Source organism: Sebastes fasciatus, chromosome 3 (genome assembly GCF_043250625.1).
Source record: "Sebastes fasciatus isolate fSebFas1 chromosome 3, fSebFas1.pri, whole genome shotgun sequence".
Classification (NCBI taxonomy): domain Eukaryota; kingdom Metazoa; phylum Chordata; class Actinopteri; order Perciformes; family Sebastidae; genus Sebastes; species Sebastes fasciatus.
In genome coordinates, this window is record NC_133797.1 from 25,417,629 (window position 1) to 25,440,720 (window position 23,092).

At 39.6% G+C, this 23,092-nt stretch overlaps 2 protein-coding genes and 1 long non-coding RNA gene across 9 annotated transcripts in view; 1 reads left to right on the forward strand and 2 right to left on the reverse strand.

Moving 5' to 3' along the window:
• The window catches only part of LOC141764535 (uncharacterized), a 256,854-nt gene that overhangs the window by 228,924 nt on the left and 4,838 nt on the right, over positions 1-23,092 (forward strand). The window lies entirely within an intron of this gene.
• Positions 1,887-18,250, reverse strand: LOC141765320 (E3 ubiquitin-protein ligase TRIM39-like). 4 transcript variants are annotated; one of them, XM_074631382.1, is made up of 2 exons: positions 17,841-18,250; positions 1,887-4,503 (listed from the first exon to the last, which is right to left on the reverse strand). In XM_074631382.1, exon 2 carries the CDS (start codon positions 4,492-4,494, stop codon positions 2,854-2,856), a length of 1,641 nt encoding a protein of 546 aa, XP_074487483.1. In that variant the 5' UTR covers positions 4,495-4,503; positions 17,841-18,250; the 3' UTR covers positions 1,887-2,853. The 4 variants fall into 4 exon arrangements, with proteins under 4 accessions (XP_074487483.1, XP_074487486.1, XP_074487485.1 ...); XM_074631385.1 differs by lacking the exon at positions 17,841-18,250 and having other exon boundaries at positions 2,554-4,228; positions 4,268-4,494; XM_074631384.1 differs by lacking the exon at positions 17,841-18,250 and having other exon boundaries at positions 2,554-4,231; positions 4,268-4,494.
• On the reverse strand, positions 19,399-21,045 carry LOC141765321 (E3 ubiquitin-protein ligase TRIM21-like). 4 transcript variants are annotated; one of them, XM_074631388.1, is made up of 2 exons: positions 20,819-21,045; positions 19,399-20,779 (listed from the first exon to the last, which is right to left on the reverse strand). In XM_074631388.1, exons 1-2 carry the CDS (start codon positions 21,043-21,045, stop codon positions 19,399-19,401), a joined length of 1,608 nt encoding a protein of 535 aa, XP_074487489.1. The 4 variants fall into 4 exon arrangements, with proteins under 4 accessions (XP_074487489.1, XP_074487491.1, XP_074487490.1 ...); XM_074631390.1 differs by having other exon boundaries at positions 19,399-20,304; positions 20,374-21,045; XM_074631389.1 differs by having other exon boundaries at positions 19,399-20,256; positions 20,323-21,045.

Here is a 23,092-nt window from a genome sequence, read left to right on the forward strand (position 1 = left end):
AGTATTATACAATATTTGGATTAACATGTATTAATCATTTGTATAAAACAAATATCAAAGTATGATTACTGCAATATTGAGAAAAATGATTTTGAATTCATAGGTATGCTTCATTTAACTGAGATGTCCATCTGACAAGTGTCATTATCAGTGCTCGAAGTGGGCCGGTACGCAGCGGTACACCGTACCGGCACTTCTACATTTTACTCCTTGGTGTAATGTGACTTTTTTATGCGTACCGGAGCTTCTCACAAGCTGCCTGTACTCTCCTCTGCCCTCTCCATATCATGTTCACCTCCTTTTTGTAAAATAATTAGTGAACTGTTTGTCATAACTTTTTTTTTTTTTTATTTGTGAACAAATATAATTAATGAAACATTAAACATTTTCTGAATCGGCTCTTCTGATTTATAGAATACGATTTTAAAGGACAAACATTTCCAGAAGAATTAAATGTTCAGACGAAGGCTGTGATAAATAATAAAAACAATAATTTAACTAGTAATAATAATGGTCCATAATGATGTAAAATGCGTAGTTTTAAGTCGAAAACCTTTAAATTTTCTTGGGGAATGACCCCCAAACCCAATATCTCCTAGTATCTTTTATTAACTGTATAAATTCATAATGTGTCTCTGTATAATATGTAGGAGCATCCTGACTGGGACTCTGCTCCTAAAACCTGAATGAAGAGCTCACACACCTCAGCTCTGCATGTATACCTGCCTGTCTGTCTGGCTGCTGTTGATTCCAGCCAATAGACATCCTATAATATATTATAGAGAGATGCTGAAGACTACAAATAACACAGGAAAGCACTTTAACTATTAACATTATATACAAACACACCACCTTAACCCTATAATGTTACAGTGTGAATATTATTTGAGTATTATAGGCCTACTATAGAAGATGCATATAGCCCAATTATATATAGCAATAAATTCACAACTGATTATGACTGACACAGTTTAACATGCTTAAAGAAATAATGAATAAATAGGAATAAGTTGCAAGAGATTGCTGATACCGGCAGATACACACAAATTGTGAATAAGAGAGTACCAACACTGGTCAATATGAAATGAAAAGAGTGTAACTTACTGTTTGATTAGAGCTGTAAGTTGTGTGTTAATGCTGGTTGTTGAAACACAGTAAATATTATCAGCTGCACTCACCAGTATTTGAGTCTGTTTTTGTTGAGAAAGACCTGATGAACTCAGTTTAATATTTCTTTAGACAGAAACACAGAGACTTGTCTCGACTGCAGCTCTCTGACAAACATGCAGTTTCATTTCTGTAATGTGACGTTGAAGCTCTCCTCCTTCCAGTGTTGCTCCACCTCTTACAGCAGCTCTGTTTGTGAGGTTGTGTTTCCTCCTTCAGGGTTAGACAGAATACCTTCAGTATAGTTACAGATATTTGGCACAAGATACGTTTAATCTTTAGGGAGACTTTTTTTACTTCTTTTATCTTCTTTTTCCTGCAACCACCAGGACAGTTTTCAAAAAAAATAAAAGTCAATACCACATGTAAGAATACATCTTAGGGTCAACAGAAACCAACAGCCACTTTACAGTCCTCTACAGCTCTGCAACAGTCATACTGTCTGTCCAGATTTCAGCTCACTGTTTGTCCTGTAATGTTCTAACCTTCTCATGTAATTCTTGTATTTGCTTCGTTCCTATTAGTTTTTGTTGAATCAGACCAGGAAGTTGAGTGGTGTGTGCAGTCTGTGCATGCCTTTAATAAACTCTCCTCCCTCTGATGTGTGTTGATATGCTCACATCTAGTGGCCACAGTTGAGAAACACATCCAACCTGTGAAAACCTTTGTGACTTTGTGGACAAGACTCCAGTTTCAAAATAAAACACTCACACAAAAAGTTTCTTCTTCTGCAAAGGATTTTATTGCAGTGATGACTGATTAAATGAATAACAACATAAATGCACATTAGACATTAAAACCCAATAACCAGATGACTGAATAACTATTAAAAATCCTGACAATTAATCATTCACTTAATGATAATTAAATGTTTAAAACCCAACAACAGCTGAAAAGATGTAGGCCTATAAAACAGAATTAAAGCTCTAATGCTGCAACTAACAATTATTTTCATTATTGATTAATCTCTTGGTCCATAAAATGTTAGAAAAAAGTCACAAATGCCCATTATGATTTATAATAATCCAAAGATATTTGGTTTAATATGATAGAAGACCAGGAAACCAGCAAATATTCACATTCGAGAGGCTGGAATCTGTGAATATTTGACATTTTTGTTTTAAAAAATTACATGAACAATTAATTGATTGATATTTGCAGATACATGTTTCTGTTGTTTTATAAATTAATTAGCTAATTTATTAAGCTCTTAATTGCTCACAGAAAGAGTACACAAGAGTAACTTTTGAAGCTGAGTGGTTGTCTTTATCAGAAAAATGTACTTAACGTATGAAAAGTAAAAGTGTGATTGTGCAGTAAAATGTTCCCTGTCAGTGTTTTACTATTATATCTGATGTTTCTGGATTAATATTACTGCTGCATTAATGTGTTTGCTGCATATTACGGCTGTAGATGTTTAAGGTTGTGTTCATTTTAACTCCTTTACATACTGTTGGCTAGTTTAATCTACAGCAATGCATCATGGTCTATGAGATCATCACATGTTTGTAGCGTCGCTGTCCTGTGAGAACCACGTATCTCTAAACAGTCGACTTTTCATGGTGTCAGAAAAACAGCCCTGAAGATTAATTCTGAAGACAACAGGTTTACATTGTATATTGCCACTGAATATGTATATTTGTTCTGTTATATGACAGTGAACCTTTTCATTTAAATATCATCAGTCTACTCAGCTTGATTGACAGGAGAGATGATCAGAGGGGCAGAGTTTTTACCACCATCATTAAGACAAGGACAGAAGTATGGGAAGAGTTTCTCAGTGAAGCAGCAGCCAGTAAAGGAGTAGATAAGAGCTGCAGCATCTACGTCATAAAAGGAGACAAGACCCTCCTCATAATCCACAAACATCCCCACCTTCTGAGGCCGAGACTTCAGAGAGAGACTGACTGGAGGGACATCAAGAGCAATGTACTTATTTCCGTTTCTCAAACATATAGTCCAGTAACCGTCCTCAGGTCTCCGTGTGATGACTCCCTTCCTGTTGATCGACTCTCTGGCCACTCCTAAATAGCATTTAGTCTTTCCTTTAACTTGAACCTCAAAGTAAAATCTGCCTAAAGAGAAACTCTGCTTTCCTAAAACACAAGCACAATCAGAAAATCTCTCAGGGTTGTCTGGGAGATTCTTCCTCACATCACTATGATTCACTTGTTTCCCATCATCAGACAGGATGAGATAGGGATGAGCTGTATCAGGATCAAGAGTCACATCCACTGCATACTGCTGGACCCTCTTCAGCTCATCTTCAATTAGCTTCTTCATGTCTTTACTGAGTGTCTCCTCCAGCTGAGCCACAGCTTTCACCACAGTCCCCTCATATGATGGACGGACGCTGACTTCTGTCCAGTCCTTGGTGGGTGGAGCAGCTTTCAGGGACTGGACACTCTGGAGAAGATGGAATTGGTCTTCAGAGCGTAAGAGCTGCTCCACTTCAGTCCTTCTCTTCGTCAGCTCAGAGATTTCCTGTTCCAGCTCTTTGATGAAAGCTTCGGCCTGTTTTTCTGTTGTTTTCTGCTTCTCTTTGATCATGTCGATGAGATTGGCCTGGCCTCTCTCAACAGACTCCTTCAGAGCAGTGAAGACCTGAACACCTTCTGCTATCTCTCTGTCTGCATCTTCCTCACCGAGGTCGACTGAGTGTTTGATCTCCTGAATCTTCAGTTGTCTCTTCTGGATCATCTGCTGGATTTCAGCCTCTGTCTTCCCCAGTTCGGCCTTCTTTCCTTCATATTCTTCTTTCAGAGGAATAACATCATGTGTCTTGTGGTCTAAAACGAGGCAGAGCATGCAGACACATGTCTGGTCGGTCTTACAGAACAGCTCCAGAGGTTTATCGTGCTTCGTACACATCCTGTCTTCCAGGTTCTCCACAGGGTCGATCAGCTGATGTCTTTTCAGACGTGAAGCTGTCAGATGAGGCTCCAGGTGAGTCTCACAGTAGGAGGCCAGACACACCAGGCAGGACTTCAGGGCCTTCAGTTTGGTTCCTGTGCAGAAGTCACAGGGAACTTCTCCTGGTTTGGACACTTGTTGCTCTGAGCTGCTGCTGTTGGTTTTCTGTTGAGCTGACTGTCTGAACTGAACAACCATCTCAGAGAACAAAGTGTTGACCCTCAAATCAGGTCTTGTGGTAAAAGCCTCTTTACACATGGGACACTGGCACCTGTCACTAGTATTCCAGTGTTCATTAATGCAGCTTTTGCAGAAGTTGTGTCCACATGGTATAGTGACTGGATCAGTGAACACATCCAGACAGATGGAGCACAGAAACTGATCTTCAGATAGCAGATTGCTGGCAGCAGCCATGTCTACACACTGAGAACAAAAGTGAAAGTATTATAAAATGTTTTGATTCACATGTAGTTTTCATTTGTATAAAACAAATATCAAAGTATGATTGCTGCAATATTGAGAAACATTATTTTGAATTTATAGGTATGTTTAATTTAACAGAGATGTCCATCTGACAAGTATCATTATCAGTGCTCGAAGTGGGCCGGTACGCAGCGGTACACCGTACCGGCACTTCTACATTTTACTCCTTGGCGTACTGTGACTTTTTCATGCGTACCGGAGCTTCTCACAAGCTGCCTGTACTCTCCTCTGCCCTCTCCATATCAGGTTCTCTGAGAGGTTCATAATGGAGATTCATAACAGTGCAGCGCCAGCGTAGTTGCGCTGCGTGGGTTCACGTATAGGGAACGGAAGCCGGCGTTATTAATCGCCAAGCGAGCTGTAACCTGGCTGTTCACATCAGAAGCGCGCTCTATTATTTTTGGCATGTTTAATGATAAAATGCGATCACACATCAATAAAACTCCAAGCTGCAGAACATTAACTAGGCATACATATGGCATATTAATTATTATTCAGTCTGAAATGACAATGTGTGTTTTTATGTACACACCTTATAGTTTTTACTATATATTGCAATATTGGCTCGAGTCTGCAGAGGCAGGTATACAGCCTGTCTGCCAGGAAGGGGGATCTATATTTATTAGTTCACAGCATTTAACTCCCTGCAGCGGCATGTGCCATTTTGTAACCACATTAATATGATTGGTATAAACATCGGGGTATATCCTCTATCTTAGTCTTAAAAGATAGATTATAGTGTGAAAATACCCCGACGTCTATCATATCTATACCGGTACCCAGCCAACATGGTTATGTGGGCCCCACATGGGTTATGCTGGGGGTACCTGGGTACCAAGTGGGTATGGGCCCAAAATGGGCATCTTATCTGGGGCCCACTTGGGTCAACTAAGTTGGTCCCACATGGGCTCCCCATGTGGGCTACCCGTGTGGGTCCTATTGGGTCACTACTGTGAAATTAGTGCATGGGGCCAACATGGAAACTGTGGACAAACCCACTTACAACCCATATATCAGCCCATGTAGTTCCCATGTAGAACTTAAACCTGGGGCCGAGATGTGTTTTGGTTTATGTTGCCCAGATTGGGCCCACATAACACCCAGTGTACTCCTGCATGAAACCCACAAGGGCAATTGACATGGGGCCATATTGAACACGCGGACAATCACATATAGGGCCCATTTTTCAGCCCATTTACTACCCACATGGGCCCCACATACACATGTTGGCTGGGTAGAAAGGGCTTATGCCACAATAATAACCAGTTAACGTTTCAAGGTATTTATGTGGAATAATAAATACTATGCCATATGTTAATGTTCTGCAATGTGGAGTTTTATATAATGTGTAATCACGTTCTAATATTAAACATGCCACAAATAATACAAGTATTATTTGGTTAGATGGAATCTAAATTTCTGTTATCGATTAGTCAGACTGGTTATGGTGGCTAGGCTAACAATAATATCAAGTGAGAACGAGGGTGCTGTAATTTATCAATACAATGTTCACATCCTTTTTGTAAAATAATTAATAAACTGTTTGTCGTAACCTTTATTTATTATTTGTGAACAAATATAATTAATATAACATTATTTAAAAGGTTTCTGATTTATAGAATATGATTTTACAGGACAAACATTTCCAGAAGAATTAAATGTTCAGATGAAGGCTGTGATAAATAATAAAAATAATAATTTAACTAGTAATAATAATGGTCCACAATGATGTAAAATGTGTAGATTTAAGTCAAAAACCTTCAAAAAAAATTTTGGAAGGACCCCCAACCCAATATCTCCTAGTATTTTGTATTCACTGCATAAATTCATAATGTGTCTCTGTATAATATGTAGGAGCATCCTGACTGGGACTCTGCTCCTAAAACCTGAATGAAGAGCTCACACACCTCAGCTCTGCATGTATACCTGCCTGTCTGTCTGGCTGCTGTTGATTCCAGCCTATAGACATCCTATAATATATTATAGAGACATGCTGAAGGCTACAAATAACACAGGAAACCACTTTAACTATTAACACTACAAACACACCACCTTAACCCTATAATGTTCCAGTGTGAATATTATTGGAGTATTATAGGCCTACTATAGAAGATGCATATAGCCCAAGTATATATATCAATAAAATCACAGCTGATTATGACTGACACAGTTTAACATGCTTAAAGAAGTAATGAATAAATAGGAATAAGTTGCAAGAGATTGCTGATACCGGCAGATACACACAACATGTTAATAAGAGAGTACCGGCACTTATGTTTTCCCACCTCTAACACTGTTCAATAGGAAATGAAAAGAGTGTAACTTCCTGTTTGATTAGAGCTGTAAGTTTTGAAACACAGTAAATATTATCAGCTGCACTCACCAGTATTTGAGTCTGTTGTTGTTGAGAAAGACCTGATGAACTCAGTTTAATATTTCTTTAGACAGAAACACAGAGACTTGTCTCGACTGCAGCTCTCTGACAAACATGCAGTTTCATTTCTGTAATGTGACGTTGAAGCTCTCCTCCTTCCAGTGTTGCTCCACCTCTTACAGCAGCTCTGTTTGTGAGGATGTGTTTCCTCCTTCAGGGTTAGACAGAATACCTTCAGTATAGTTACAGATATTTGGCACAAGATACGTTTAATCTTTAGGGAGACCTTTTACTTCTTTTATCTTCTTTTTTCATGCTCTGTGGGTTTATTGCAGCCACCACAACAAAAAGAGGTAAATCCCACATACAAGAGTATATCTAGGGTCAGCAAAACACAACAATCCTTTACAGTTTTCTACAGCTCTGCAACAATCCTACAGTCAGTCCACAGTTCAGCTAACTGTTTATCCTGTAATGTTTAACTTTCTCATGTAATTCTTGTATTTTCTTCCTACAGTTGTTGCTAAATTAGACGAGAAAGTTGAAACTCCTCCCTCTGATCTGAGCTGTTAGTCTCATCTCTGGTGACCACAAGAGGGAAACACATCTGACTCAATTTAGAGAAGAAGACTCCATTTTCAAATTAAAACGCTTTCCTAAGCAGTTTGGTCTTCCACACTGATGAAATGCCACATTGAAAGCCAGTATTACATTAATGATCATCATAGCAGTTACTGTTGCAACCAAAGTTTATTGTCAGAATCAGAATCAGCTTTATTGACCGAGTATGTGTAGCCTATGCACACAAGAAATTTGACTGTGATTTATTTTGGTTCTCAATGTACACACAGACACTTATCATTAATTAATCTGCATGATTATTTTTTCAATTAAGTGATGAATCATTTGGTCTATCAAACATCAGAAACAGTGAATAATGTCCTTTACAATTTCTTCGAGTGCAAGTTGACGTCTTCAAATGTCTTTTTTTGTTCAATCACCAGTAAAAAAAACCCAAAGATATTCTGTTTACAATGAAAACGAATAAAGCAGCAACTTCTTACACTGGAGAAGTTGAAGGTTTTTGCTCTTTTGATTAAAAAATTATTCAAATAATGAATTGGTCATCAAAAGAGTTGCTGATTAATTTCATGCCCATCGACTTATTGATTAATCAACTAATCTTTTCAGCTCTAATAACAGTAATTGTCCAAATCTCCAAGAACTACTGCAAGACAAGATATGTATATTTTTACAACACATTTTACACAAAGAACAGAATCATTAAAGAGGCTTTACATAATGAAAATAAAATAATGACTGGCTTCCTGATGGCCTTGTTGCATGTTGTTTCCTGAGAGATGCAGCCAGATGTTTCTATGGATCATTGTTTATGGCAAACCGTTTTAACATTTAATAGCTAAACTTGACTATTAACGTTAGAGATATCTACAATTGCATTTTGACTAGTCATAATTATATTGTGACTAGTCAGAATTCTTATTCAAGATATCTATAATGTCATTCTGACTAGTCAAAACAACAGTTAAAGATATTAGATATTAGTTTATTACTATTATTATTTAGTTTGTTACTTTGTGTTTGGGCTGGAGATCCCAAGTAGTTTAGTTTTTCCTGGTTTTTTTTAAGTTAACTACTTTTTGAGTTTAGGGGGATGAGCTGGTTGTGACGGCCCATTGCGTGTCTGGCCCAGTGACTTCCCCTTCTTGTGCTTATCTAACCGGGATGACCAACCCTTTTTTTGCTCAGTTGCATTTTTGACAGTTTTTTTTGTGTCTTGTGACTCCTCAAATGTCAATTATCATATCAAGGCAAAAACTACAAATAAATAAATCAAATACATCACATATCATATCAGATGTACTTTAACTCCTGACTAATTTCATTTAATGGAGAGTAAAACTAATATCAGCCTATATCTGACAGTGGCAGAAGCAGTTTTGAGATTATTTACTTTAGTATAGTAGTAATAATAGTATAGTATAGTCTAAAAATACTCCATTACAAAAAAAACTTCACTCAAAATGTGACTTAAGTAAAAGTACAGAAATAGCTAAATGTGCTTAAAGTTTCAAATGTAAAAGAACACACATTATGCAGAAAAACAGTGTTATTTTATTAATGATATGCTGTAGGCTTGGATTTTTTTTACATAATGTAAGGTGTCAATGTGCAGCCAATCTTAGACACTTTGGTTAGTTTAGTAGTAAACAACAGCATCATCATTTCTAAGCTTTTCATATCTTTTGCAAGTACATTATTTATTGCAAAAGTCAGTATCTGCAAGTGTCAAATAAAGTAAAAAGTACAATATTTTTGCCTCTGAAATTTAGTGGTGTGGAAGTACAGTATAAAAGGAAAATACTCAAGTAAAGGTGAATTAGGCCTACCTCTTCTACACTGTGCTACTGAAGTAAGTACTGGACAGAGCTAAAACAGAAACATTTAATAACTATGTACAGATATAAATACATATAAAATGTAGACAGTATATTTATAGTAAAAAAATAAATATAAAAACAATATAATTTGTAAACAGTAAGACAATACTCAAGTAAATGTACTTTCCACCACTACATATACAGTATATATATATATATATATAGATAGATAGATAGATAGATAGATAGATAGATAGATAGATAGATAGATAGATAGATAGATAGATAGATAGATATTAACTTTATAGATCCCGAGGGAAATTCAAGTTTCCAGCATCACAGTTCCATAGTGCAAAACATGTTAGTAAAAAGGCAGTAAAAAAGTTAGTAGTGCAAAGTACAAAAAAATATACCAGATATAAAAAGTGCAGGGTAACAGCTGTGATACACGACTATTAAAAAAGTGAATATAGTGCAGAAGAGACTGTTAAAAATGAGTATAGTGCATTATTATCTGTCCTGCTTTTTATACATCTGTCCTGCTTTATATGTATATATAAATAAAAATAGATAAAAAATAAAGTTTGCACTGTTATGCTGAACATGCAGTGTTTTGGAGACCATAGCTGTATTTTTTTAATTCTTATTTTATTCTAGCGTTTTTATCTATTCTTTTGTTTTAATACTGCTTACTTGCACCAACAAAACCAAAGCAAATTCATAGTGTATACCTCTTACACCTGCCAATAAGCACGATTCTGATTCTGATTCTGATTCTGATTCTGATTCTGATTTGACCTGGAGATTTTAACTATCACAAACGAGCCCTTGTATTTTATTTTGAAAATCTAAGCCGGAAGTAAAGCTATTTGTTTGTTGTGCTAACTTGGTAGCAAAAGGGTCAATCGGTGCACAGAAACGTATCCAGTTATGTACCATCTTATATCAATGACCCCGGCTCTGTTAGGGTGGTAAGATGTCTACATGTCCGTGTGAGGGTCGTCAGACACCGGGCTGCTCTGATTGTTTACAGCCGCTAGGTTAGTTAGCCTGCGGATGCTAACTTCAGCTAGCCTGAAGCTAACGTTACCGTAGCTACCAACCACGGCCTCTGAAAAGGAGGCTGGGACACACGCGTCATCAGCGCGTCATACCTCCGTGGGGTATTGCACATGCGCAGTAGAATCTGCACTTTCTATTTAAGGAACTCCAGATTCTTACTATTTATGATATCAATATTTCACAAATGTTTGTTTTTATTTATAAGATACTTTCTGGTGAAGGGAATTATCCTGAGCAGTTTAATTTAAGTACAAACTCAAGGTACCTGAACTTTACCTACATCTCAGATGGACTTATTGTACTTTTATTAGATAGATAGATAGATAGATAGATAGATAGATAGATAGATAGATAGAAAGTAACTTTATTAATCCCGAGAGAAATTCAAGTTTCCAGCATCACAGTTCCATAGTGCAAAAACATGTTTGTAAAAAGGCAGTAAAAAAAGTTAGTAGTGCAAAGTACAAAGTACAAAAACATATACCAGATATAAAGATTGCAGATTGCTGGCAGCAGCCATGTCTACACACTGAGAACAAAAGTGAAAGTATTATAAAATGTTTTGTTTCACATGTATTAATCATTTGTATGAAACAAATATCAAAGTATGATTACTGCAATAGTGACAAACATTATTTTGAATTCATAGGTGTCATGTCTAGGGTTAACAGGCCACTGTTGGAATGTTGAAAGGCATTATGGGTAGACGAGGAGAAGAGAGGAAAATAAAGAGAACGCGCTAAGCAGCAGACGTGTGGTCCCTGTTATTGGATTCAATTCGAATATCCCTGCTTAATTCAGGAGTAAGGCAGAGATATAACATTGGCGACGAGGATGAACGCTATTTAGCTAGTTAAACGTACAAGTTTAGGTAGTTAGTTAGTATGGAGAAATCCGGAATTCAGAACTTTGCATGCTACGCCGAGCCGGCTACGCTAGGTTCCAGATGGAAGAGGTGGCTAACGTCGTTTGAGCTGTATGCTGACGGTAAAGGACTTATTCTAACCGAAGATTCAACAGCAGCTACAAAGCAAAGGAGACGTGCACTACTACTGCATCTAGCTGGAACAGACGTACAAGATGTTTTCTCAACATTACCGGACACGGGTGAGCCGACGGACTACCAAGAGGCAGTCGACGCTCTGAACGATTACTTCGTGCCTCAAGTCAACACAGCATTAGCAAGGCACGCATTTCTAAAGTTGCAACAGAAGCCAGAAGAGACGGTGCAGCAGTTTGCAACACGCCTGCGACAAGCTGTAAGAGACTGTGATTATGGAGGAGATTCTGATAATCAGATCAGAGATGCCATTTTGAGTAAAGGGACATCTGAATATGTACGCAGAAAACTTTTAGAAGAGGGTCGCAGACTGACGCTAGCACGTGCACTGGAGATAGCTTCGCGCTGTGAGAGCATCGAGGAGCAAATGGAGAGCATGACATGCACGTCTGTGAAAGCGACTACAGAGACAGTGAATCGAGTCCTTCAAAAAGAAATGAAGGGAAAGTACGGAAATTGGAATACAAAAGGAAAACCAAACAGAGAAAATAAAAATGATGGAAAGTGCTACAGATGTGGGAATACTGATCATCTTGGCCGAGATCCGAAATGCCCAGCACTGTGGACAGACATGTCACAAGTGCCAAGGAAAAGATCATTATGGAAAAATGTGTCGCACAAAAGGTTCGAAAACAAAACAGAAAGTAAACAATGTGGATACACATGATGACTTTGCTTTTGCCATTAATGATGACAACATGCCAGAGAGACTTACCTTCTGTGTGGGGGGAGTGAATATGAGAATGCTGATTGATTCTGGTGCAACAAGAAATGTAATGGGAGAAAATGCATGGGAAAAACTGAAATCAGAACGCATAAAGTGTCACTCATATATCCCTAAGACTGAGAGGGAACTGTATGCATATTCCTCCACCCAGCCATTAACAGTCAAGGGTGCATTTACATGTGACGTTTTAATAGGAAACAAAACTGAACATGCCGAGTTCATTGTTATCAAGGGAAACGGCGAACCACTGCTGGGAAAAAAGACAGCGACACGACTGGGGGTTCTGAGAATAGGTGAGAACATTTCTGCTGTAACTGACATTAAACAAACACTCCAACAGCAGTACCCAGAAGTATTCAGCGGAGTAGGAAAGCTGAAAACAAGACAGGTAAAGCTGCACATTAACCCAGAGGTGAGGCCAGTAGCCCAGCCCATCAGGCGCATACCATTCAACCTCAGGGGGGCAGTAGAGTCCAGAATAAAGGAATTAATGGACTTGGACATTATTGAACCTGTAAATGGGCCGACCCCGTGGGTGAATCCAGTTGTGGTCGCCCCAAAACCAAAAAGTGATGTTAGACTTTGCCTGGACATGAGACGTGCTAATGAGGCTATAGTGAGGGAACGCTTTCCAATCCCCACTGTGGACGAGGTGCTCCAGGGCATGAATGGCTCAACCATATTCAGCAAGTTAGACCTGAAATGGGGCTATCACCAGCTTGAGCTGACCCCTGATTCACGAGAGATCACCACATTTGCAGTGCACAACGGATTGTACAGATACAAGAGGCTGCTCTTTGGTGTATCATCGGCCAGTGAACAATATCAGCACGAGATAGCCAACGCCCTAGCTGGAATCGAAGGAGTTGAGAACATCTCTGATGACGTGATCATACACGCACATGACCAACAGACACATGACGGACGGCTACACGCAGTCATGGACAGGCTCAGAGAGACAGGACTAACACTGAATCCAGAAAAGTGCCAATTCAACATGAATAAACTGATTTTCATGGGGATTCTGCTGTCGGAGAAAGGTATCGGGCCGACAGAGGAGAGAGTGCGAGCTGTGACAGAAGCAAGGGAGCCAGAAAACGACACAGAGTTGCGGAGTTTCCTTGGGCTGGTTGGATACAGCAGCAGATTTATCCCACAGTTTGCAACCCTGTCAGAACCACTGAGAAGCCTGACAAGGAAGGACATGCCTTTCAGGTTTGGGCCAGAACAGAAACAAGCTTTCAGTGCCCTTAAGGCGGAGCTAGCTAGAGCTTTCACCCTCGCCTACTTTGACAAAGAAGCGCCAACACAGGTAATAGCGGATGCAAGTCCTGTGGGGTTAGGCGCAGTTCTAGTGCAAAACCAAAAAGGTATTAAAGTTCCAATATGCTATGTGAGCCGTAGCCTAACTGACTGTGAGCGTAAATACTCTCAAACAGAGAAAGAAGCTCTAGGTCTAGTTTGGGCCTGCGAGAGACTACATCCATACATTTATGGGAGACAGTTTGACCTAGTCACAGATCATAAACCATTGGAAGTGATCTATGGTCCCCGCTCTAAACCATGCGCACGGATAGAGCGGTGGGTTCTTCGGCTACAGCCGTATGAGTACAAAGTAGTCCACATAGCGGGGAAGAACAACATTGCTGATCCACTGTCACGACTCCTGACAAACACAGTGAAACAGGTTGAACACAAGCATGGAGCTGATGAGTATGTGAGATGTGTGGCAGTGAATGCAACGCCAAAAGCACTCACCACCAGAGAAGTGGAAGAAGCATCAGCAGCTGATCCAGAGCTGCGAGAGGTACGCAAAGCCATAGCAACTGGACATTTTGAGAATTGCAAACAGTATGCAATCATCGCAAATGAGCTATGCACAATAGGATATCTTGTTCTGAGAGGTACACGCATAGTGTTGCCACAGGTCCTACGAACACGGGCACTTGCACTAGCCCATGAGGGACACTTGGGTATAGTGGGAACGAAGCAGCATCTCAGGACAAAAGTGTGGTGGCCTGGCATGGACAGTGCAGCTGAGAGACATTGTAAAGCTTGCCGCGGATGTCAAATAGTGGCTAGACCTGACCCACCCGAGCCGCTGAGACCCACACCGCTACCTGATGGACCCTGGCGGGATGTAGCTGTTGACATACTGGGACCTCTCCCGTCAGGTCATTACATTCTAGTGGTAGTGGATTATTTCAGCCGGTACTATGAATATGACATCATGACCACCACCACCACGACAGACAAGATTATAGACAGTCTTGAGTCAATCTTCAGCAGACATGGACTGCCAGTCACATGCAAGTCTGACAATGGACCTCAGTTCAGATCTGAACAGTTCAGTCGATACTGCGAGGACAGTGGGATCACTCACATCAAAACCACACCAAAATATGCTCAGGCCAACGGAGAAGTTGAGCGCCAGAATGCATCACTGAGGAAGAGAATCAGGATTGCACAGTCAGAGGGACTGGATTGGAAAAAAGAACTGAGAAAATATGTGACTGTATACAGAAGCATCAACCATGCAATAACAGGTAAAAGCCCTGCTGAATTGCTGTTCAACAGAAAGATCAGAAGGAAAGTTGCCAGAACTCATTGAGATGCACACTGATCAAGAAGTGTGTGATCGTGATACAGAGCAAAAAGCTAAGAGTAAACTGTATGCAGACACACGCAGAGGAGCGCAGCAGTCAGAAGTCAGTGTCGGTGACACTGTACTCTTGAGGCAAGACAAAACCGACAAGTTTTCCACAACGTTTAATGCGACTCCACACAAAATCATCAGCAGGACAGGAAACAAGGTCGTAGTGGAATCACCAACAGGAGCACGATATGCAAGAAACACTACCTTTGTTAAGAAATATAAAGGAGTTGAACTGGGACAAGGGACATTTCGTGAAGAGGAGGAAACACAAGGGGCTGAGAACACAGAAATGGATAAAGTGTTAGAGGAAGATATACACACTGCAGTAGCTCAGACTCCAAATGCAGAAAATGACTCTGACACATACGCGCACACCGAGATGCCCTCTAGGCCGCAAAGAGTCAGGCGAACACCCAGTAGATTGTCTGATTATGTTCGTAAATAAGTTGTAAATAACTTGTTCAAGAGTTTTCATAATAGAAAGAGTTTCGTATTGTTCCTGATTCTGAAAAGAGAAAAAAAAGAATTTCACACTGTTCGTGGTTTATAACCAGTGAAGGTTATAGAACTGTTTAATTTCTAGAAAGAAAATAATTTGTTACAGTTCAAGTTTTTTGAAGATACGGTAGTGATTAATGATTTCTTTAAAAGGAAAATATGTTTTATAAGGGATAATTTCAGAACAGTGCAAAATGGATATTGTTGAAATATGATTTAAGATGTGGCAGCTAAATTGATCTTAATATAATCCTAGATTTTGTTTTCTGTAACTAAGAGTTTAATTCCAAGGAAAGGGGGGATGTCATGTCTAGGGTTAACAGGCCACTGTTAGAATGTTGAAAGGCATTATGGGTAGACGAGGAGAAGAGAGGAAAATAAAGAGAACGCGCTAAGCAGCAGACGTGTGGTCCCTGTTATTGGATTCAATTCGAATATCCCTGCTTAATTCAGGAGTAAGGCAGAGATATAACAATAGGTATGTTTCATTTAACTGAGATGTCCATCCGACAAGTGTCATTATCAGTGCTCGAAGTGGGCCGGTACGCAGCGGTACACCGTAACGGCACTTCTACATTTTACTCCTTTGCGTACTGTGACTTTTTCATGCGTACCGGAACTTCTCACAAGCTGCCTTTACTCTCCTCTGCCCTCTCCACATCAGGATAAATAACGGTGCAGCGCCAGCGTAGATGCGCTGCGTGGGTTCACGTAGGGAACTGAAGCCGGCTTTATTAATCGCCGCGCGAGCTGTAGCCTGGCTGTTCACATCAGAACCTCATTCTACCGCGCTGCATTATTTTTGGCAAGTTTAATGATAAAATGCAATCACACATTAATAAAACTCCACGCTGCAGAACATTAACTAGGCATACATATGGCATATTAATTATTATTCAGTCTGAAATGACAATGTGTGTTTTTATGTAGACACCTGATACTTTTACTGTAAATTGCAATATTGGCTTGAGTCTGCAGAGGCAGGTATACAGCCTGTCTGCCAGGAAGGGGGATATATATTTATTAGTTCACAGCATTTAACTCCCTGCAGCAGCATGTGCAGTTTTGTAACCACATAAATATGACTGGCATAAACATTGAGGTATATCATCTATCTTAGTCCTAAAAGATAGATTATAGTGTGGAAATACCCCGACTTCTATCATATCTATACCGGTAGAAAGGGCTTATGCCACGATGATAACCAGTTAACGTTTCAAAGTATTTATGTGGAATAATAAATGATATGCCATATGTTAATGTTCTGCAATGTGGAGTTTTATATAATGTGAAATCAGGTTCTATTATTAATAGGGGTGTGACGAAATATTGTGCCACAAAATATTGCGATATAAAAACGTGACGATATGCATCGTGGAGACAAAGAACTGAAAAGCGATATCAGGACATAATAGGTACTATATACATATGGGCTCCAGGGCTAAAGCTGCAGCCTCTTCCCGCTGCTGTTTAAGGCCTATGGAAGGAGGCTGAGTACGCGTCATATCTTTGGGGTACAACACATGCGCAGTAAAAATCTGGTCTGCCTTTGCCGAAATTGAACCAATCGCAACGCACGGCCGCAGCTTCAGTTACACTGTGCATGTGACATACCCCCGGTGCCATGTCCGCCCGTGACCTAGCCTCCTTTCATAGGCCTTGTCGGAGCTCCACACACATCAACACACACAGCGCAGTCAGTGAACAGTCAGACTGATGGTGGCTTGGCTAACAATAATGTCGGGTGAGAACGAGGATGCTGTAATTTATCAATACAATGTTCACATCCTTTTTGTAAAATAATTAATAAACTGTTCGTCATAACTTTTTTTTGTGAACAAATATAATTGATGAAAGAGTATTTAAAAGTTTTCTGATTTATAGAATATGATTTTACAAGACAAACATTTTCATAAGAATTAAATGTTCAGACGAAGGCTGTGATAAATAATAAAAATAATAATTTAACTAGTAATAATAATGGTCCATAATGATGTAAAATGTGTAGTTTTAAGTCAAAAACCTTCAAATTTTCTCAGGGAAGGACCCCCAAACCCAATATCTCCTAGTATCTTTTATTCACTGTATAAATTCATAATGTGTCTCTGTATAATATGTAGGAGCATCCTGACTGGGACTCTGCTCCTAAAACCTGAATGAAGAGCTCACACACCTCAGCTCTGCATGTATACCTGCCTGTCTGTCTGGCTGCTGTTGATTCCAGCCTATAGACATCCTATAATATATTATAGAGAGATGCTGAAGTCACAACTGATTATGAATAACACAGTTTAACATGCTTAAAGAAATAATGAATAAATAGGAATAACTTGCAAGAGATTGCTGATACCGGCAGATACACACAACATGTTAATAAGAGAGTACCAACACTGGTCAATATGAGATGAAAAGAGTGTAACTTCCTGTTTGATTAGAGCTGTAAGTTTTGTGTAAATGCTGGTTGTTGAAACACAGTAAATATTATCAGCTGCACTCACCAGTATTTGAGTCTGTTGTTGTTGAGAAAGACCTGATGAACTCAGTTTAATATTTCTTTAGACAGAAACACAGAGACTTGTCTCGACTGCAGCTCTCTGACAAACATGCAGTTTCATTTCTGTAATGTGACGTTGAAGCTCTCCTCCTTCCAGTGTTGCTCCACCTCTTACAGCAGCTCTGTTTGTGAGGATGTGTTTCCTCCACCAGGACAGTTTTCACAAAAAAAAAAGTCAATCCCACATGTAAGAATACATCTTAGGGTCAGCAGAAACCAGCAGCCACTTTACAGTCCTCTACAGCTCTGCAACAATCATACTGTCTGTCCAGATCTCAGCTCACTGTTTGTCCTGTAATGTTCTAACCTTCTCATGTAATTCTTGTATTTGCTTCGTTCCTATTAGTTGTTGCTGAATCAGACCAGGAAGTTGAGTGGTGTGTGCAGTCTGTGCATGCCTTTAACAAACTCTCCTCCCTCTGATGTGTGTTGTCATGCTCACATCTAGTGGCCACAGTTGAGAAACACATCCAACCTGTGAAAACCTTTGTGACTTTGTGGACAAGACTCCAGTTTCAAAATAAAACACTCACACAAAAAATGTCTTCTTCTGCACAGGATTTTATTGCAGTGATGACTGATTAAATGAATAACAACATGGATGCATATCAGACATTAAAACCCAATAACCAGATGACTGAATAACTAGTAAAAATATAGACCATTATCATTCACTTAATGATAATTAAATGTTCAAAACCCAACAACAGCTGAAAAGATGTAGGCCTATAAAACAGAATTAAAGCTCTAATGCTGCAACTAACAATTACTTTCATTATTGATTAATCTCTTGGTGTATAAAATATCAGAAAAAAAGTCACAAATGCCCATTATGATTTATAATAATCCAAAAATATTTGCTTTAATTTGATAGAAGACCCAGAAACCAGCCAATATTCACATTTGAGAGGCTGGAATCTGTGAATATTTGAATTTTTTGTTTTAAAAAATAACATAAACAATTAATTGATTAATATTTGCAGATTAATTTTTCTGTTGAGTGATAAATTGATTTATTCAGCTCTCAATTGCTCACAGAAAGAGTACTCAAGAGTAACTTTTTGAAACTGAGTAGTTGTCTTTATCAGAAAAATGTACTTAACGTATGAAAAGTAAAAGTGTTGATTGTGCAGTAAAATGTTCCCTGTCAGTGTTTTACTATTATATCTGATGTTTCTGGATTAATATTACTGCTGCATTAATGTGTATGTTACATTTTACTGATGTAGATGTTTAAGGTTGTGCTAAATTTAACTCATTTATATACTGTTGGCTAGTTTAATCTACAGCAATGCATCATGGTCTATGAGATCATCATATGTTTGTAGCGTCGCTGTACTGTGAGAACTACGTATCTCTAAACAGTTGACTTTTCATGGTGTCAGAAAAACAGCCCTGAAGATTAATTCTGAAGACAACAGGTTTACATTGTATATTGCCACTGAATATGTATATTTGTTCTGTTATATGACAGTGAACCTTTTCATTTAAATATCATCAGTCTACTCAGCTTGATTGACAGGAGAGATGATCAGAGGGGCAGAGTTTTTACCACCATCATTAAAACAAGGACAGAAGTATGGGAGGAGTTTCTCAGTGAAGCAGCAGCCAGTAAAGGAGTAGATAAGAGCTGCAGCATCTACGTCATAAAAGGAGACCAGACCCTCCTCATAATCCACAAACACCCCCACCTTCTGAGGCTGAGACTTCAGAGAGAGACTGACATCAGGGCCAGCAAGAGCTTTGTACTCATTTTCTTTTCTCAAACATATAGTCCAGTAACCATCCCGTGGTCTCAGTGTGAGGTCTCCCTTCCTGTTGATCGACTCTCTGGCCACTCCTAAGACCCAGTTAGTCTTTCCTTTAACTTGAACCTCAAAGTAAAATCTGCCTGAAGAGAAACTCTGCTTTCCTAAAACAAAAACATAATTAGAAAATCTCTCTGGGTTGTCTGGGAGATTCTTCCTCACATCACTATCATTCACTTGTTTCCCATCATCAGACAGGATGAGACGGGGATTAGCTGTATCAGGATCAAGAGTCACATCCACTGCATACTTCTGGACCCTCTTCAGCTCTGACTCAGCGACCAGCTTCTTCATCTCTTTACTGAGTGTCTCCTCCAGCTGAGCCACAGCTTTCACCAGAGTCCCCTTATATGATGATGTACGGACGCTGACCTCTGTCCAGTCCTTGGTGGTTGGAGCAGCTTTTAGGGACTGGACACTCTGGAGAAGATGGAGATGGTCTTCAGAGCGTGAGAGCTGCTCCAATTCAGTCCTTCTCTTCGTCAGCTCAGAGATTTCCTGTTCCAGCTCTTTGATGAAAGCTCCAGCCTGTTTTTCTGTTGCTCTCTGCTTCTCTTTGATCGTGTCGATGAGATTGGCTTGGCCTCTCTCAACAGACTCCTTCAGAGCAGTGAAGACCTGAACACCTTCTGCTATCTCTCTGTCTGCATCTTCCTCACTGAGGTCGACTGAGTGTTTGATGTCCTGAATCTTCAGTCGTCTCTTCTGGATCATCTGCTGGATTTCAGCCTCTGTCTTCCCCAGCTCGGCCTTCTTTCCTTCATATTCTTCTTTCAGAGGAACAAACTCGTGTGTCTTGTGGTCTAAAACGAGGCAGAGCATGCAGACACATGTCTGGTCCGTCTTACAGAACAGCTCCAGAGGTTTATCGTGCTTCATACACATCCTGTCTTCCAGGTTCTCCACAGGGTCGATCAGCTGATGTCTTTTCAGACGTGAAGCTTTCAGATGAGGCTCCAGGTGAGTCTCACAGTAGGAGGCCAGACACACCAGGCAGGACTTCAGGGCCTTCAGTTTGGTTCCAGTGCAGACGTCACAGGGAACTTCTCCGGGTTTGGACACTTGTTGCTCTGAGCTGATGCTGCTGGTTTTCTGTTGAGCTGACTGTCTGAACTGAACAACCATCTCAGAGATGAAGGTGTTGACGTGCAGCTCAGGTTTTGTGTTGAAAACCTTTTTACACATGGGACACTGGCACCTGTCACTAGTATTCCAGTGTTCATTGATGCAGTTTTTGCAGAAGTTGTGTCCACATGGTATAGCGACTGGATCAGTGAACACATCCAGACAGATGGAGCACAGAAACTGATCTTCAGATTGCAGATTGCTGGCAGCAGCCATATCTACACACTGAGAACAAAAGGGAAAGTATTATAAAATGTTTTGTTTCACATGTATTAATCATTTGTATAAAACAAATATCAAAGTATGATTACCTCAATATTGAGAAACATTATTTTGAATTTATAGGTTTGTTTCATTTAACTGAGATGTCCATCTGACAAGTGTCATTATCAGTGCTCGAAGTGGGCCGGTACGCAGCGGTACACCGTACCGGCACTTTTACATTTTACTCCTTGGCGTACTGTGACTTTTTCATGCGTACCAGAGCTTCTTACAAGCTGCCTGTCCTCTCCTCTGCCCTCTCCACATCAGGTTCACTGGGAGATAAATAACGGTGCAGCGCCAGCGTAGTTGCGCTGCGTGGGTTCACGTAGGGAATTGAAGCCGGCTTTATTAATCGACGCGCGAGCTGTAGCCTTGCTGTTCACATCAGAAGCTCATTCTACCGCGCTGCATTATTTTTGGGGTGTTTAATGATAAAATGCGATCACACATTAATAAAACTCCACGCTGCAGAACATTAACTAGGCATACATATGGCATATTAATTATTATTCAGTCTGAAATGACGATGTATGTTTTTATGTAGACACCTGATAGTTTTACTGTAAATTGCAATATTGCCTCGAGTCTGCAGAGGCAGGTATACAGCCTGTCTGCCAGGAAGGGGGATCTACATTTATTAATTCACAGCATTTAACTCCCTGCAGCAGCATGTGCCGTTTTGTAACCACATAAATATGATTGGCATAAACATTGAGGTATATCATCTATCTTAGTCCTAAAAGATAGTTTATAGTGTGAAAATACCCCGACTTCTATCATATCTATACCGGTAGAAAGGGGTTATGCCACAATGATAACCAGTTAACGTTTCAAAGTATTTATGTGGAATAATAAATGATATGCCATATGTTAATGTTCTGCAATGTGGAGTTTTATATAATGTGAAATCAGGTTCTATTATTAATAGGGGTGTGACGAAATATTGTGCCACAAAATATCACGATATATAAAAATGTGACGATATGCATCGTCGAGACAAAAAACTGAAAAGCCATATCAGGGCATAATAGGTACTATGTTCATATGGGCTCCAGGGCTAAAGCTGCAGCCTCTTCCTGCAGCTGTTCAAGGCCTATGGAAGGAGGCTGAGTAGGCGTCATATCATAGGGTACAAAACACGTGCGCAGTAAAATCTGGTCTGCCCTCACCGAAATTGAACCAATCGCAACGCACCGCCGCAGCTTCAGTTACACTGTGCATGTGACATACCCCCGGTGCCAAGTCTTCCCGTGACCTAGCCTCCTTTCATAGGCCTTCTCGGAGCTCCACACACATCAACACACACAGCGCAGTCAGTGAACAGTCAGACTGGTTATGGTGGCTAGGCTAACAATAATATCGGGTGAGAACGAGGGTGCTGTAATTTATCAATACAATGTTCATATCCTTTTTGTAAAATAATTAATGAACTGTTTCGTCATAACTTTTTTTTTGTGAACAAATATAATTGATGAAAGAGTATTTAAAAGGTTTCTGATTCATAGATTACGATTTTACAAGACAAACATTTTCATAAGAATTAAATGTTCAGATGAAGGCTGTGATAAATAATAAAAATAATAATTTATCTAGTATTAATAATGGTCCATAATGATGTAAAATGCCTAGTTTTAAGTCAAAAACCTTCAAATTTTCTCAGGGATGGACCCCCAAACCCAATATCTCCTAGTATCTTTTATTCACTGTATAAATTCATAATGTGTCTCTGTATAATATGTAGGAGCATGCTGACTGGGACTCTGCTCCTAAAACCTGAAAGAAGAGCTCACACACCTCAGCTCTGCATGTATACCTGCCTGTCTGTCTGGCTGCTGTTGATTCCAGCCTATAGACATCCTATAATATATTATAGAGAGATGCTGAAGGCTACAAATAACACAGGAAAGCACTTTAAGTATTAACACTATATACAGACACACCACCTTAACCCTATAATGTTCCAGTGTGAATATTATTGGAGTATTATAGGCCTACTATA

What these genes read in the sequence shown, in the direction of transcription:
- LOC141765320 (XM_074631382.1), bottom strand. Translation starts at nt 4,494, where the DNA reads ATGGCTGCTGCCAGCAATCTGCTATCTGAAGATCAGTTTCTGTGCTCC.
- LOC141765321 (XM_074631387.1), bottom strand. Translation starts at nt 21,045, where the DNA reads ATGGCTGCTGCCAGCAATCTGCAATCTGAAGATCAGTTTCTGTGCTCC.